At 36.2% G+C, this 17,319-nt stretch overlaps 1 protein-coding gene and 1 pseudogene across 3 annotated transcripts in view; one reads left to right on the top strand and one right to left on the bottom strand.

The window, feature by feature from the left end:
• Positions 1-17,319, top strand: part of ARNT (aryl hydrocarbon receptor nuclear translocator) — a 68,848-nt gene that overhangs the window by 23,498 nt on the left and 28,031 nt on the right. For 2 of the 3 annotated variants that reach the window (XR_006267351.1, XM_043457628.1), the window contains exons 2-4: positions 7,346-7,457; positions 11,020-11,064; positions 15,491-15,535. Coding sequence is in view for 2 of the 3 variants with exons in the window: in XM_043457628.1 (XP_043313563.1) it covers positions 7,346-7,457; positions 11,020-11,064; positions 15,491-15,535 (202 nt within the window). In the remaining variant the exon portion in view is untranslated. Of the gene's footprint in view, positions 1-6,628; positions 6,705-7,345; positions 7,458-11,019; positions 11,065-15,490; positions 15,536-17,319 lie in introns of all 3 variants that reach the window. The other variant, XM_043457637.1, reaches the window with a different exon arrangement.
• LOC122437350 lies at positions 6,328-7,251 on the bottom strand (annotated as a pseudogene).

Below are 17,319 nucleotides of genomic sequence, written 5' to 3'. Positions count from 1 at the left end.
ACTCTCCACTGTGGCCCGTTCATCTTGGGTGGCCCTGATGGCATGGCTTGTTTGGCTTCACTGAAGCTTATGCAGCTTCATACACAAGCCCCTTCACCATGACAAGCTGTGATCCATGAAGGGGAAATGTTAATTAGACCCTGTTGATTGAGGTGTCACTGAGGTTTTCTGTACCTTTGCTGATTTTCTTTCTAATTGTTCTGTGCATTGTTGAGAGAGGGATGTTGAAGTCTCTCAGCTATAACGGTTTTCTCCTTTCTGTTCTGTCAGTTTTTGTTTAACACATTTTGCAGCTTTGTCGTGCATGTACACCAAATGTTTCCTTGCTGGATTGAATCTTTATTATATAATGTTCTGCTTTGTCTCCGGTAATTTTATTTGCTTTGGAGTTTACCTTTTTGTGTTGTTCAGTCACCACATTGTGTCTGACTCTGCGAACCCATGGACTGCAGCATGCCAGGCCTCTCTGTCCCTCACCATCTTCCAGACTCTACGTTATCTGATTATTATTAATATAGCCACTTTTGCTTTCCTTTGATTAATATTTTACAAGATGTATCTTTTCCATTATTTTACTTTCGCCCCGCCTCCACTGTTACATTTGAAGTGAGTTTCTTGTAGACAGCATATAGTTGTCATGTTTTTAAAGTTGCTCTGCCAATCTCTGTCTGTTAATTGGTATATTTATACCATTTGCATTTAATAAAATTATTGATATGTTAGTGCTTAAGTCTGCCATTTTATTTTTTGTTTTCTGTTTGTTTTGATTTTTGTTTCTCTGTTTTCTTTTTCCTGCCTTCCTATAGGTTATTTGAACATTTTTTTTTAAATTTATTTATTTTTTTATTAGTTGGAGGCTAATTACTTCACAGCATTTCAGTGGGTTTTGTCATACATTGATATGAATCAGCCATAGATTTACACGTATTCCCCATCCCGATCTCCCCTCCCACCTCCCTCTCCACCCGATTCCTCTGGGTCTTCCCAGTGCACCAGGCCCGAGCACTTGTCTCATGCATCCCACCTGGGCTGGTGACCTGTTTCACCATAGATAATATACATGCTGTTCTTTCGAAACATCCCTCCCTCACCTTCTCCCACAGAGTTCAAAAGTCTGTTCTGTACTTCTGTGTCTCTTTTTCTGTTTGCATATAGGGTTATCGTTCCATCTTTCTAAAATTTTATATATTGTTAGTATGTGTAATGTTCTTTATTTCCTGGCTACTTCACATCTGTATAAGGGCCCAGTTTCATCCATCATTAGATGGTTCAATGAATTCTTTTAACGGCTAAGTAATTATCCATTCCATGTTATAACCACAGCTTCCTTATCCATTCATCTGATGGGCATCTAGGTTGCTTCCATGTCCTGGCTATTATAAAAACAGTGCTGCGATGAACATTGGGGTGCACGTGTCTCTTTCAGATCTAGTTTCCTCGGTGTGTATGCCCAGAAGTGGGATCTGGGGTCATATGACGATTCTATTTCCAGTTTTTTAAGAAATCTCCACACTGTTTTTCCATAGCGGCTGTACTAGTTTGCATTCCCACCAACAGTGTAAGAGGGTTCCTTTTTTTCTCCACACCCTCTCTCAGCATTTATTGCTTGTAGACTTTTGGATAGCAGCCATCCTGACTGGCGTGTAATGGTACCTCATTGTGGTTTTGATTTGCATTTCTCTGATAATGAGTGATGTTGAGCATCTTTTCATGTGTTTGTTAGCCATCTGTATGTCTTCTTTGGAGAAATGTCTGTTTAGTTCTTTGGCCCATTTTTTGATTGGGTCATTTATTTTTCTGGAATTGAGCTTCAGGAGTTGCTTGTATATTTTTGAGATTAATCCTTTGTCTGTTTCTTCATTTGCTATTATTTTCTCCCAATCTGAGGGTTATCTTTTCACCTTACTTATAGTTTCCTTTGTAGTGCAAAAGCTTTAAAGTTTCATTAGGTCCCATTTGTTTAGTTTTGCTTTTATTTCCAATATTCTGGGAGGTGGGTCATAGAGGATCTTGCTGTGATTTATGTCGGAGAGTGTTTTGCCTATGTGCTCCTCTAGGAGTTTTATAGTTTCTGGTCTTACATTTAGATCTTTAATCCATTTGGAGTTTATTTTTGTGTATGGTGTTAGAAAGTGTTCTAGTTTCATTCTTTTGCAAGTGGTTGACCAGTTTTCCCAGCACCACTTGTTAAAGAGGTTGTCTTTTTTCCATTGTATATCCTTGCCTCCTTTGTCAAAGATAAGGTGTCCATAGGTTCGTGGATTTTATTTGAACATATTTAAAACTTCTAAAGAGTTGGAATGACTGAGCAACTGAACAATAACAACAAATAATGTTTATTAGTGTATCTTCTTGAATAGCTTTTCTAGTAATTGCTATAGTGGGCCTTATGTTATATATACATATACATAATTCAGCACAGTCTGCTGATGTCATTTTACCAGTTTGAGTAAAGTGTTGAAATCTTACCTCCCTTTACATTCTTTTATCCTCCCCATTTATAATTTGCCTTAAATTTCTGTATTTACATTTAGAAACATCAGTGTTGTCATTTTTGCTTCAATCATTATATATAATTTAGAAACTTCAAAAGGAGGACAGCCTATTGATTTTTATTAATACAGTGTTTTTTTTCCTTCTTTCTTGGTGTTCTAAAATTTCTTCTCTTTAACATCCTTTCTTTTCAGAGAACTTTGTTTATCTATAGCATAGGGCTGCTGATGACAGATCCTCCTTAGTTCTCCATAATCGAGAATATGTTTATTTTCTGCTCATTTTTGAATGATGTTTTCACTGGGTAAAGGATTCTGGATTGGTAGTTTCTTTCTTTCAGAACTTAAAAATTATTATGCCACTTTCTTTTGGCCTCCATGGTTTCTGATGAAAAATCTGCTATCTGAATTATTTTTCCTCTCTTAAGTGTCATTTTTCTCCAGCTACTTTCAAAACTTTGTCTTTAATTTTTTTATGTTTAATTGTGATGTGTGTTGAAATGAGTTTCTTTAGGTTTGTCCTTTAAGGGTTGCTCAGCTTCTTGAATCCATAGGTTACATCTGTCACCAAATTTGGAAAGTTAGGTGTTATTTTTCAGCTTTGCCTTCTTTCTCCGCACCCCCAGGACTCTAATGACACAAATACTAGCTCTTTTGTTGGTTACACAAGTCCCTGAGCATCTCTTGATTTTTTTTTTCCTATTCATTTTCTTTCCCTGTCTGTTTTCTCTTCAGTCAGTCAGTTCAGTTGCTCAGTCGTGTCTGACTCTTTGCAACCCCCATGGACTGCAGCACTCCAGGCTTCCCTGTCTATCACCAACTCCCGGAGCCTGCTCAAACTCATGTCCATCGAGTCGGTGATGCCATCAGCCATCTCATCCTCTGTCGTCCCCTTTTCCTCCTGCCTTCAGTCTTTCCCAGGGTCTTTTCCAGTGAGTCAGTTCTTCACATCAGGTGGCCAAGGTACTGGAGCTTCAGCTTTAGCATCAGTCCTTCCAATGAATATTCGGGACTGATTTCCTTTAGGATAGACTGGTTTGATCTTGCAGTCCAAGGGACTCTCAAGAGTCTTCTCCAACACCACAGTTCAAAAGAATCAATTCTTCGGCACTCAGCCTTCTTTATGGTCCAACTCTCACATCCATACATGACTATTGTTAAAACCATAGCTTTGACTAGGTGAAGCTTTGTCAGCAAAGTAGTGTCTCTCTGCCTTTCAATATACTGTCTAGGTTTGTCGTAGCTTTTCTTCCAAGGAGCAAGCATCTTTTGATTTCATGGCTGCAGTCACCATCTGCAGTGATTTTGGAGCCCGAGAAAATAAAGCCTGTCACTGTTTCCATTGTTTCCCCATCTATTTGCCATGAACTGATGGGACTGGATCACAGATGTTTTCTCTTAGGATTAGGTAATTTGTAGTGTTCTTTCATTTCATTGATTCTTTCCTTTGTTCCCTCCTTTCTGCTGTTGAGCCTATCCACTTAACTTTTAATTTGAATTTATATTTTCAGTTCTAAGATTGCTATTCAATTCTTCTTTATATTTCCTACATATTTGCTGACACTATTTTTTGCTGAGGCTATTTTTTCATTTGTTTCAACTGTGATAGTAATTGCTTGTTGAAGCATTTTTACCATCCCTGGGTCAGGAAGATCCTCTGGAGAAGGGAATGGCAATCCACTCCAGTATTCTTGCCTGGAGAATCCCGTGGACAGAGGAACCTGGTGGGCTATGGTCCTTGGGGTAACAAAGACTCAGACATGACTGTTTATTATTATTTTTACCATATTCACTTTTAAAATCTTTATCAGATAATTCTAACATCTGTGTCATTTCATTGTTAGCATCTGTTGATTGTTATTTTTCTCGAATTTAAAATCTCCCTGATTCTTAGTATGATGAGTGATTTTTTTTAAAAAATTTGAAGCCTGGACATTTTTGTATTCTGTGATATTGGCCCTTATTTAAACCTGTTTTATTTAGCTTTCATGATCCCACTTTAGAAGAGTGGTATCAATAAGGGCACTACCCTGTTATTATTCAATAGAGATAGAATTCCAGGTTCCCCACTAAGCCTATTTTGACATTTGAGGTAGGAATTCTTACCGCTGGATATTGGATGGGAATTACTTTTCCACACATGGTCTCCATTGACACTTGGGAGGGACAGGTCTGCATTTCTGACCGCTGGAAATGAAAATTCCAAGACCCTACTTGGCCTTCTCTGACACCATCTCAGGAGGGGTTTTGAGCTACTTTGTTACAGCCTTGCAAAGCCAGATATTTAGGTTCCCCACTCAGCCTTTGCTGATAGAGTAAAGGTTGGGTCACAGTTTTCCTCTGGTGTTTGGCTGAGGTAGAGTAGTAGTTGTTTAAGAATTCTCCTGTCCTGGTAACCTGTTCTCTTTCCTGGTCCTTTGTCTAGAGAGACTAAGCCTTTTGGAAAAGGAAACCCAGGAGAACTCATCCCCATAAACTCTTCAGATCCTGAAGTCTTTAGCTGGTCTGCCTTTTTCTCTCTACCTTTCAGAGTATTCTTATGTTTGTTTTATGTATGATGTCTAGAACTTTTAGTTGTGCTTAGCAGGAGGAATATGGGAAAGTACATCTATTCCATTGTCCTGGAAGCAGAAGTAGTATGTGCCATTTAATAAGAACATTTTGTAAAATAAATTAATGGAGAATGGAGGACTTTCCTATTTGATAATTAAAATGTGCTATAAAAAACACTTTTTATCAAAAGTGTTCAGTATTGACACAGGAGCTGGAAAATATATTAATACACAATAAAAGTATAGAAAGATCAGTTGCTTGTAGACACCTAAAAATTTAGTAAAGAGAGTCATTTCAGATAAGTGAGGAAAGGAGGGATTAACCAGCAAATGATATTAGAATAATTAGCTAACCATATACAAGAAGATAATCAGTGTCCTGCCTTATGCCAGGTAGGCAAAAGTAATAAATTTCAGATGGATTGAAAATCTAAATGAGAAACACAAAAGTATTATAAGGATGTAAATTCAAAGGTGGGGAGCTTTTCTAAGCAAGACAGATATCCAGGAATTATTTAGGAAAACATTGATAAATTTAACAACATAAAATTATAAAATGTTATATATTTAAAGGCTGAAGTAGGTGATGGAAAATATTTGTAATACATAATAGGCATGCATTAATCTCTATAAATTGATGTCCTTTAATATTTTTTATATACCAATAGATAATATCTTTTATATACTGATAGATCCTGTAAATTTTTTAGAAAAAGATATATTATTAAGTATAAAAATATCAAAGATATGTCAACTCATTGATTTCAGAGGACTAATGTAAAAACACATAATAAGAATTAAATACTGTACCATTTTTGCTTGTCAGTTTTGGTGAAATTACAAAGTATAATATCAAGTCCTGGTGGGGGAGATAGGTACTCTCATATCCTGTTAGTGGGGGCAGAAATTTTAGCAGCCTTTTTGGAATGTAATTCAACAGTATCCATCTTAATTTTAAGTGCTTATTATATACCTGGATACAGTGCTTTCATCTGTAGGAATCTGTCCTAAAAAGCAGAAGAGAATTTAAAGTTGTATGCATAAATGTTTTATATGCTTATATTAGTAAGTATAAATACATTTGCTTATTTGTAATAGTATATAATTAGTAGTAGTAAATAGGAACAACACAAATGTCAGTCAACTTGGGGAATGGTTGAATAAGTTATGATATATTCATACAATGTGAGGTTATGAAAAGGGATGAGGCATCTGTCTTGAGTGTGTGTGTGTGTGTATGGATATCTTTGATATGTATTTAAATGATAAAAGCAACTTGCAGATCAGGATTCTATTTTTATTAGGAAAAGTGCCTCCTCCCCCATCAACAACATGTCATCTAATGATGGCCATCTCCGTTGGTTGGCAGGAGACTCTTCCACTAAAGGCTCACATGTTTCCTTTCCATTGCATCATTTTTCTCTCCAGATTTAGTTCATTTTCAGCCTGGAGAAATATCTCTTCTGCTTGGCCACCCTGAAGTTGCTCTTAATTTTTTTCTTTTAATATCTGGTTTCACTTTACCCATACCCAGCTTCTCATTTGTAATCTGTTCTGTATACTTTCTGTGTGCTACATTTTCAGGGATTTGATTTGTCTGAAAACATCAAGAATCTTTGTATACAGTATTTTTGGCCTGTCTTGTGGACCCGCACATAAGGTTAGTTCCAAAAGGCCAGTGGTCGTCATCAGCAAACCCTCTGTAATCAAATGTGCCCATTTTTGATCAGAGAGATAGATGTATATAATCTGAGGGGAAAAATAAGAAATAAACTGAACTCAGCTATTAAAAATTGTTGCTTCTGGGGTATGAGATTGAATTGATAGGAGAGAGGAAGGATTAAAAAGAGGAGCCATAACAAAGGACTTAGAGTTTTACTCTATGTAAGTATTTTTGAATATTGGACTTTAGCTGATTTTTAATTTTCAGGTTGTTCTGCATTTTCTAAATAAAATAAATTCAGGGAGCTAAGTTATATATATTTGTTGCATGAATGAAGTATGTAAACCAATTTGTATCTTTTAGATTAATGTCACTATTACAAGCTTTTAGAAGTGGAGGCTGCAGAATATAGTGCCCCCTCTTCCAAACTGTATGAAGTTGGGGAAACTGAAGTAGGGAGATCTTTTTCCAGAGTAAGAATTCAAGAAAAGCAATCTAGAATGAGCATTTGAGTTTTCTAGCAAACTACTGAGATATCATCCATCGCTTCAACCTTTCTTCTAGCTAGTTTGATAGTGATGATGATGATAAACAAGGACAGTCTTTCTAAAGTCTGCATTTCTGTTTTTCTCTGACAGAAATGACATCAGATGTACCACCTCTGGGTCCAGCCATTGCCTCTGGAAACGCTGGGCCTGGGATTCAAGGTGGAGGAGCCATCGTCCAGAGGGCTATTAAGCGGCGACCAGGGTAAGTTTGAGTGTAGTGTGTCATGAACGCTTCTCCTTTAAACCACCTAATTTTGTTAGATACTAAACCCCTTTTCCTAACCTTCTTGCTTCTTTGGCTGCTTATAACACTCCTTTCAGATAACTTTATTTAGTCCCTGGATTTTTCTTTGTGTGGAATTGATGTTTTTATCTAAGTTGCTTAGAGGCAGTTTTATTTTTTTTTAAACCAAAAATCTATGCAAGGTAAAGGACTGTAGCTAAGCCCAAAGATTTCACTGTTGCTGAGAAAATTTCGTTGCTTTCATTAAGCTTTGTATCTCCATTCTCAGAATCTTTTTGGTAGGCTTTTTACTTTCCTGAATTTAGACAATGCTGAAATCTAGAATATTTTCCCTTTAAGTTATTGATATGTTGCCTCATTGGAAATCCAGAGTCCATTTGGTTCCAGAATTATTTATTAAATGCCTAATTAGTGTAAGGCATTGTGTGATTGCTTCTAGAATACAAAGGTAAATAAGGCACAGTCCTTGTCTCTACGTTGCTTACGTTTTTAAAGGGATAATCATCACACACATAAATGTAATTCAAGATAGAATACACCAGGTTTGGTAAGAAAGGAACAAATACAGTGCTGTGTATTTCACTGTATGGAAATATCACCATTGGTTGGTAGAGGTTGGGAAAGGCTTCAGAAAAGAGGTTGCTTTAGAAAGGCCTGGGAGAATAGGTAGTATTTTACCTACTTTAAATTTTCTATTTTTTTCTTTCTTTTGTTTTAAAAAATCTGTAGCTAATGATACACCTAGTCTTTAAGTTTCCTCCTACCTATAGTAATGCAGGAGTGTTCTTTGCCTTAAGATGGTAACAGAATAACATATTAAGGCTTGCTGTGTCTCCAAGAAGTAATTAGTTTACTGAGGCATAGGGTGAATAAGTAATTTACCCAAGGTTTTAAAGCTAGTAAGTGGAGGATCTATAATGTAAACCTTGAGAGATTAGCTTTAGAGTCTACTCTCTTAAACACAGTGTTAAGATTATATATAATCTTAACAATTAGAATCAGAATCAGTATTAATATCAAAATTAAGAGATTGGCTGAGAAAGTTATATTGAAAGTGTACAGCTATTAGAAGTGGCAAATATGTATTAGTACAGAAAAATGTTCATAATATATTGAGAAAAGAGGTTACAGTATATGTAATATATCAACTCCTATCAGAGAAAAATATGTATGTAACACATATGCATAGCCAAAAACCTGAAAGGATACTTATCAGTTAGTCTGGGTGATGGGATTATGGGTGATTTATTTTTTCTTTTGTTTTTAATTATTTCTACATTTTCTGAAGTGTTTGTATTACTGGTAAGGAGGAAAATATATTAAAAGAAATGATACATTTTTTTAAAGAAATACTAGAAAATGTAGAAAGTTAGAAGACTAGTCGTAAAGCAGTCATCTTACTACCCAAATGCATCTCCCGTTAGTTTTTTTGCATAATTACTTCATTCTTTACATGTAGTTATAATCATATATTTGTTTTGGTAGCCTAGTCTTTTGATCTAATTGTGTAAAATAACTCTTTTTCCCATACTGTTACATATTATATAGAAACATAATTTAAAATAGTTACATAGAAGGATGTACTTAATTTCTATTTTGGGACATTTAAACAGTTTTGAAGATATACTATTATATTGTAATGCTTAATGAGTATCTTTGTACATAAATTTTTTCTGAGTTGTTTCTTTAGGATAGAGTCTTAGAAATGAAGTTATTGGGTCAGTAGGTTGATTTTGACATGTGATCTGGGGCTACAGGGAGGAAGAAAAATGGGCACTTTCAGGATTAATGCTATGTACTTCATATATAATCCATTTAGAGGCCTATAATATCAGGTTATCGCTCTAATGGAGATGCCAAGATCACTGGGTTAAGATGGTAACATGAGTTACGTTTTAGTTTAGTATAGAGATTAATAGGAGATTGCCTATCTCATTACCTATAATCTTGCCTAATCCGTTGAATTGAAGGTCGCCTCTTTTTTCACTAAGCATCTATAGCTTATTGATTGTGCTCCTCATATGATGCTTTCTCATTTTCACTTATATATTTATATTTGTCTAGGAAAAGAAGCCTTTGAGGGCAAATCTTTTGTTTTCAACTCATCTAGTACACTATCTGGAATGTAGCATGTATTATATGTTCATTGGATGAATGAAGGAAAGAAACATTATTTAACAATCTTCGGGGAATTCTCTTGTGGTTCATTGGTTAAAAGTTTGTGCTTTCACAGCTGTTACTGCTGCTGCTGCTCCTGCTAAGTCACTTCAGTCGTATCCGACTCTGTGTGACCCCATAGACGGCAGCCCACCAGGCTCCCCCATCCCTGGGATTCTCCAGGCAAGAACACTGGAGTGGGTTGCCATTTCCTTCTCCAATGCATGAAAGTGAAAGTGAAGTCACTCAGTCGTGTCCGACTCTTAGCAACCCCGTGGACTACAGCCCACTAGGCTCCTCTGTCCACGGGATTTTCCAGGCAAGAGTACTGGAGTGGGTTGCCATTGCCTTCTCCGTTTCACAGCTGAGGGCTCATATTTGGTTCTACCTGGGAACTAAGATTCCACAAGCTGTGCAGTGTGGCCAAACAAAAACCCAACCTTCGGAGGCCTTAAATCACTTCCTTATGGAACATCACTGTTTTGAGAGATATTTCAGAGAGCTGGTAACATAGCCTAGAATAGACTATAGAAATGAAAAATAAAGACCTGAATTACTCATACTAATGTTTTCCTTGTCCTTTTTGAGTAGATTCCTGCTCCTTTTGTGAGGTTGTACTCTGATGTAAAACTTTGACAAAGGTGGATTGCTACCCCAGGAAAATAAAGGTAGCAGTAGTCACTCTTTTTAAAGAAAAAAATTATTTACTTGCTAAACTGCTTTAGTCATGTCAGACTCTTTGCGACCCCATGAATGATAGCCCGCCAGGTGTCTCTGTCCATGGGATTCTCTAGGCAAGAGTTTTGGAGTAGGTTGCCATGCCCTCCAGGGAATCTTCCCAACCCGAGGACTAGAACCCATGTCTCTTTATTTACTTATTTATCATTTATTTTTGGCTGTGCTGGGTTTTTGTTGCTGTGCACAGGCTTTCTTTAGCTGTGGAGAGCAGAGGCTACTCTCTAGTTGTGATTTCTGGGCTTCTCATTGTGGTGGCTTCTCTTGTTGCGGAGCTCGGGCTTTATGTGCACGGGCTCAGTAGTTGTGGCACATGAGCTTAGTTGCCCTGTGGCATGTGGGATTTTCCCAGACCAAGGATCGAACCTGTGTCCCCCGCTTGGCAGGCAGATTCTTAACCACTGGACCACAAGGGAAGTCTGGTACTCATTTTTGATTGACCAATTTCTTTGCCCAATTTGGTTCAACAAGGAAGAGGTAGTAAGTATATCTTTGCTTATGTCCACTTCCTCTTTTCCTTCTTCCTTTTGAGTGGGTGTTCTGATAGATTGTGGGTTTAGAATTTTAATTTTTTTTAATATTCTGTGTTATCAGTAGTCTTATAATATTTTTTGTTGACTTTCCTCAGATTGGATTTTGATGATGATGGAGAAGGGAACAGTAAATTTTTGAGGTAAGATCGTAAAACTTTATCTAGGTTTCTGATATTAAAAATTAATTATCTTTATGACTCATATTTTTATCTTTAGACCTGAGGAGAGTCCTTCATCCTAAAACTAAAATTTCCTGTTATACCCCATACAATTTCCAAGCATTCTGGTAATAACTCCAGAGGAAAGTGCTCAATGAGAAGAGGATATAGAATTTTCAAGACCCTCTGTATCAGTTACCTGTAGTTGTGTGGCTTAAAAATAACAATGATTTATTATTTCTTACAATTCTGTCGATTGGTTATTCTGCTGATCTTGCTGATTCTTAAGACTGCATTCAGCTGCCTTGTCATCTGGGAACTGGACTCAGATGATAATGCTGGGTATCTTTCTCTCTCTCTCTCTTTTTTTTTTTTTTTGTGGTCATTTATCCTTAAAGAGGGCAGACTTGAGTTTCTTTACATGGTGATGGCTGTAATACAAAGGGCAAGTCTCAGTCCAAGTGCTTATTATCAAGCATCTGCTTTGTATTGACATTTGCTGTTGTCCTGTTGGCCAGAACAAGTCATAAGTCCAAGTTCTGACTCAATATGGGAGTGGGCTGCACCAGGTAGTGAATTCTGCAAGGAGTAATTAGTTGGGAGGTCATTAAGGTACTAAAGTTGCCCTGTGATACTCATTTATTTCTCCTACAGAGGAGGAATTAGAATTTGTATCCTTGTAGTACTGAACCTTCTAGAGAACTGAAAACGAACTTTTCAATATATTGGTGAAGGAGTACTTTCAGAGAAAGGAAATTTCTGTTCTTGCATAAGACCAGTTACTTGGCTTTGTGGGTTTTTTTTTGGGGGGTGGGGTTGGTGCTATGTTGGGTTTTAGCTGCAGCATGCAGGATCTTTGTTGCTACATGTTGGATCTTTACTTCATCATGTGGGACCTAGTTGCCTAACCAGGGATCGAACTCAGGCCCCTTGCATTGGGAGCATGGAGTCTTACCCGTTGGACCACCAGGGAAGTCCTTACTTTGCTTTGCTTTGAGGTCAGGAAAGCAGTAAGAGTCAAAGAATGGAAGGTAACCTTGATTACACCCTGCCTTTTTTTTCTTTTCAAAGTTGAAAATGCTACTTAGGTAATGTCTACATTGCAGAGTAACACATATTTGAAAAATAAATAAAGGAGCCCTGTTCTTAAAAAAATTTATTTTACTATGTGAGTTTCTGGATTTTATTATTTGAACTAAGTTCTTAAAAGAAATATAAACATACTTTATCACAAAATTGTTAAACAGTACAAGGTTATATGTAATGAAAGTACATCTTCACTTCATACCTTCAGAATCCTTCTCCTGAGACTATAGTTTCCAGTTTATAAGTATCCTTCCACAAATATTCAGTGTGTATGTAAGTGTATTTAAATGCACGTATATGTGTGCATATATAGTCAGTGTCTCCTCATTTTTTGTTTTTATACAGAAGATGCCCATATTGTAAATTGCTTGCCATTGTTTAGTTTTATAGTGCTTAGTTGAGTCAGTGACATCTGTCTATCTATTATTATTGTTTTTGCAGTATTTAAAGTTAAAGCTCATGTGTTTAGCTTCTGCCCAGCTGTGGAACACTGCCAGATATTCTCGAAAACAACAACTGTGACTTGGCTACCATAAAGAAATAGTTGCAAAATATTGGAGAAAGCCATTTTCCAAAAGAGGTCTTGAGCATTAATGACTGTCAGCAAATGTAAAGAGGGGAAAAGATTTCACTTTCTATGCAAGAATAGACTTTTTTCCACACTGGAACTCCAGTGCACATTCCTCCAATTAGGAATCCCTAATTACAATAATAAATATAATAGTAGTAGTAGATGTGCATATGAATGGGATAGAGGTAATCACTAGTCTTATTTATTCCTGTCATTTAGCTCTAGCCCTGAGCCATTGCTTCCATTCCACAAAATCTGGTAGTCACAAACTACACACAAATTTTAAAACGTTTATTTTTCCTTTCCCCAACCTTAAAAAGAAGTTTTCATAATTGATCCTACCAAATAGGTCATTATGCATGCCCAGGAGAGTCATCACCAAATTTTTTTTACTTGATCATTAGAACTTTTGTTTTTCCGGCTTCATGGCTTACAGGATCTTAGTTCCTCAATCAGGGATTGAACCCGTGCCCCGGGCAGTGGAAATACGGAGTCCTAAACGGGAATTCCTGGTACATTTTTTTAGTTGGAATTTTCCGCTTTGGTCTGAGAGTGAAAGTCTTACTTGCATTGTATCTGTAAATTTGTAAATCAGCTTAATACTTGGTGGATACTTGGTGGATTAAATCAGTCTCCTTGGTGATGCAAGTTGTAATTTATTACCTCTTTTCATCACTTTGTTCAAGTGTCATTTTGCTATATTCTCCAGGCAACACTATGAAATAATTTTTAAGAATATGAAGGATTTGAAATTCTACATACAATATCAGAGTTGCTAGTACTAAAATAATGCTCTCAAGCTCAAAGAAATGCAGGTACAAATCCACCAGGGGGTTCTTGACAAGATGAAGATTATAATTTGTTAGGTCTCGGATAGTGCCCAAGATTCTGCATTCTTACAGATTCCTAAGTGATGCTGCTGTTTCTGGTCCACTGACCACACTTTGAGTAGCAAGGACCTGGAAGATACATTCTTGAGATTCAAAGTTAATATGTAAATTATAGGTCTCTTTTCTCATCAAGAGTTTGTAGCGTGTGATTTATAGTATATTTTGTGTCTTAGAAACAAACTAATTTGTCCTTGAGCTGAAATTCCACTACACCTCTATGTCTGCTCTCTAGTTATTTTCAAAGAAAATTTTTGGGGTCAAATTAGTTGAGGATTTATATAAATCCTCAAGTATCCTAAAGTATAAATTTTGGCTGTAATTGGAATAACTGGCTTAACTGAAAATTTTGTGAGTCTTACCTGTCTCACAAAGGCTCTTTCTGCCCAAAGGGGATGGATTTTTGTTATGTCCTGTGGCAGTGAGAAGAGGAAAATTTAGATCATCTGGAGAAGAGAAGTGGTGTTTTCATAGTTAGGTTTACCTCGTTCAACACATCCTCCTTTGCGGTTTCTGTAGTAGCAAACAGGATTCATCAGCTTGTTAAATAGAAGTTGTTGAGGTGAGTGGATTGTGTTTTCTTAATCAAAGAGATGTTGTTCATCGTTTAAATCATAATTTAAGACTTCTAGAAACTTTTGCACATCAAAGGAAGCACAGTGGAAAGGTAACCTATGGAATGAAAGAAAATATTTGCCAATCGTATATCTGATGTGATACTTGCAGAACTCCTGTAACAGAAAACAACCTGCTTAAAAAATGAGCAAAGGATTTGAATGGGCATTTCTCCAAAGAACATACACAAATGGCTAAAAATCATATGGAGAGACACTCAACATTACTAATCATTTAGAGAAATGCAAATCAAAACTACAATGAGTAGGCCATTAGAATGCTACCATCAAAAAATCCAGAAAATAGCAAGCACTGGTAAGGATATGGAGGAATTGGAACTCTTGTGTACTGTTGGTAGGAATGTAAAATGGTACGGCCACTTTGGAAAACAGTACGGAGGTTCCTTGAAACATTAAAAACAAATATTATATGATCCAGCAGTGCCACTTCTGGTTATATATCCAAAAGAATTGAAAGCAAGATCTTAGAGAAATTTGTACACTCATGTTCACTGCTCCATTTTTCACAGTAACTGAGAGATGGAAGCACCCCAGATATCTACTCACAAATGTAATACTACTCAGCCTTAATTCTAAAAGAAGGGAATTCTGTCACATAATACCACATGGATGAACCTTGAGGACATTATACTAAATGAAATAAGCCTGTCAAAAAAAGATAAATACTGTATGATTTCACTTATGTGAGGATGTAAAATAGTTAAAATCAGAGAGACAAAGTGGAGTGGTGGTTGTCAAGAGCCAGGGGTGGCATGGAGACAGAGAGAATGAGAAGATGGTGTTCAGTAGCTATAGAGTTTGTTTTTCAGTGTGAAAAAGTTCTAGAGATACTTTGTATACCAGTGTGAATATAATTAGTGCTACTGAGCCATATACACTTAAAAATGGTTAAGATGGCAAATTTGATGTTACATGGTTCTTGACGTAATTAAAGAAAAGCAAAACTATCCCTCGGTATTGACAGGGAAGTCAGTTGTACCCTGGTGAGCTCAACATCTTTTTTTGGAATGTTTGGTAAGTAAGAGTAAAGGAGACATTAGAAAACAGACAGATAATAATCATGAATTTTTAAGTTCTGTGAGATGATATTATTATCTCTATTGCTTCGTGCTGCCTTTTCAATTGGATTTTTTTGCTGAATATTTTTACCCCTTTCTGGTTCTCCTTTCAGAACGAAATAGATACAACAAGTGTAATGCCTTGGATTAATCCTTTTTTTCCTCCTTCAGGTGTGATGATGATCAGATGTCTAATGATAAGGAGCGGTTTGCCAGGTAATGTAGTAGAGCATCTTGGTCCTTGTTGTGGGACCAGGCAATTTAAACATTCTCAGTTTTAATTTTTTCTCAATGAGAGTTAATTTCTCTGCCCAGTCTCAACTGGTGAAAATTAGTATTATGATTGTTGTTTATGGTCAGGTAACACGGCTTCAGACTTATGGTGCCAAACTAAGGGTATACCTAAACAAAGGGTATACCTAAACAGTGTTTTTATGTATGTGATAAATAGCTATACATTGTGCTTACTGGGTGTCCTCAGAAACACAATGTGAATTTCTTAGTTGCATTTATTATTAAGTGGATCTACAAAATCTGTACAGATAATGATTTTATTCTTTTAAAGATGACAGCAAAGAAACAGTTATACAAAGAGTGCAGTTTTTATTGAAATACATTTGTTTAAGTTACCTGTCTAGAGGATGAAAAATACTTTGGTTTATATTAAACAAATCCTCTCAACTCATATTGGTTTATTCTGTATATTGTTAAGCAGTAAATAATTTGTTTTTTAAAAATTGAATTTGCAGCCACATCAGAAAAGAGAATAATCTAAAATCCAATGCTTAACTAAGCAGTTACTACTTACTCATTGCTGATGCTGCCGGTTTGGAGCCCATACGTTGAGAACTGTTGATGTCAAGGGCTAAGCAATATCAATCAGAGTAGTTTTAAACTACTCTGAAGCAGTGAGATGCCATCATAAGCTTTGAATGAAATGATAATGTATTAATATAAAATGCATATGGAATTTTTCTCTAGTAGCTTTATGTAGGACTCATTAAAGAGAAGCACTGTAGTCAAGAAGGTAAATGGGATACCACTGAAATAATAAGACAGTGATAAAATTATGAGAGCCTGGGCTAGAATGGTGTCAGTGGCAGTGGAAAAGGAGCAGATTCAAAGGTTTCTGAAGAATTTGCAGTTACTTTAAATCTGAAGAAGATATCTATAAACGCTTTAGGATGTGAATCATCTCTCAAACGAGAAGTTAACAGTAGATACTTGGGCAGTAGTTTTTAAAAAACTGCATTAGAAAGTGAAGCCATCAAATAATAGTGGTGGTATGGGTTTCAGTCTCTTGATTGAAATTCCAAAAAGCTATGAAAACATGACCTGAACTGTTTTAGTCTTCATTTGTCTTGCTTAATGTGAATATTTACACATTCTGCATTTTATTTGGAAATATTGAAGTAGATAAGGGATTATGGATCTGTATTGGTAGGAGTAGTAATCATAATTTTAGATATTTAACTTGCAAACAACAGAGTTCATTTCTTTGTGGGATCTTAGTTCCATGACCAGGGATTGAACTGGTACCCTCAGCAGTGAATGTGTGGAGTGCTAACCGCTGGACTGCCAGGGAATTCCCAGAACTCATTTCTTTAAGATTTGTTAACTAGTTCACCTCAAATATTCTTGTTTGGGATTCAGTAGAGGGTCTTCAAAAGATGAAATGAATTTTCCCAACTTTTTGAAAAAATATTTGTAGCTTGTTAAGGAATTATAATAACCCAGTGAATATGAAACTTTACTTAATACCACCTTTTTCTTTCTCTTGTCAATATGCATAAGTTTTCACGTGGTTCTTGTCATTACTGTTTTTTTTTTGTCTCTTTTCTCCCCCCTGCTGACCATTTTCTAGAAATTTCCCTATGTATTGATAAAGTCATTGTAGTTGTCATTTTTTAATAGCTGTTTTTTCAGTCTGTTAATATATCATGCTTAGATATTTTTTCTTAATCTATTCTTAATCTTTTTATATACATGTACTTATGTAT

The sequence above is a fragment of the Cervus canadensis genome, chromosome 2 (genome assembly GCF_019320065.1).
Source record: "Cervus canadensis isolate Bull #8, Minnesota chromosome 2, ASM1932006v1, whole genome shotgun sequence".
In the NCBI taxonomy this organism is placed as follows: domain Eukaryota; kingdom Metazoa; phylum Chordata; class Mammalia; order Artiodactyla; family Cervidae; genus Cervus; species Cervus canadensis.
This window is presented reverse-complemented; position numbering and strand designations above follow the sequence as displayed.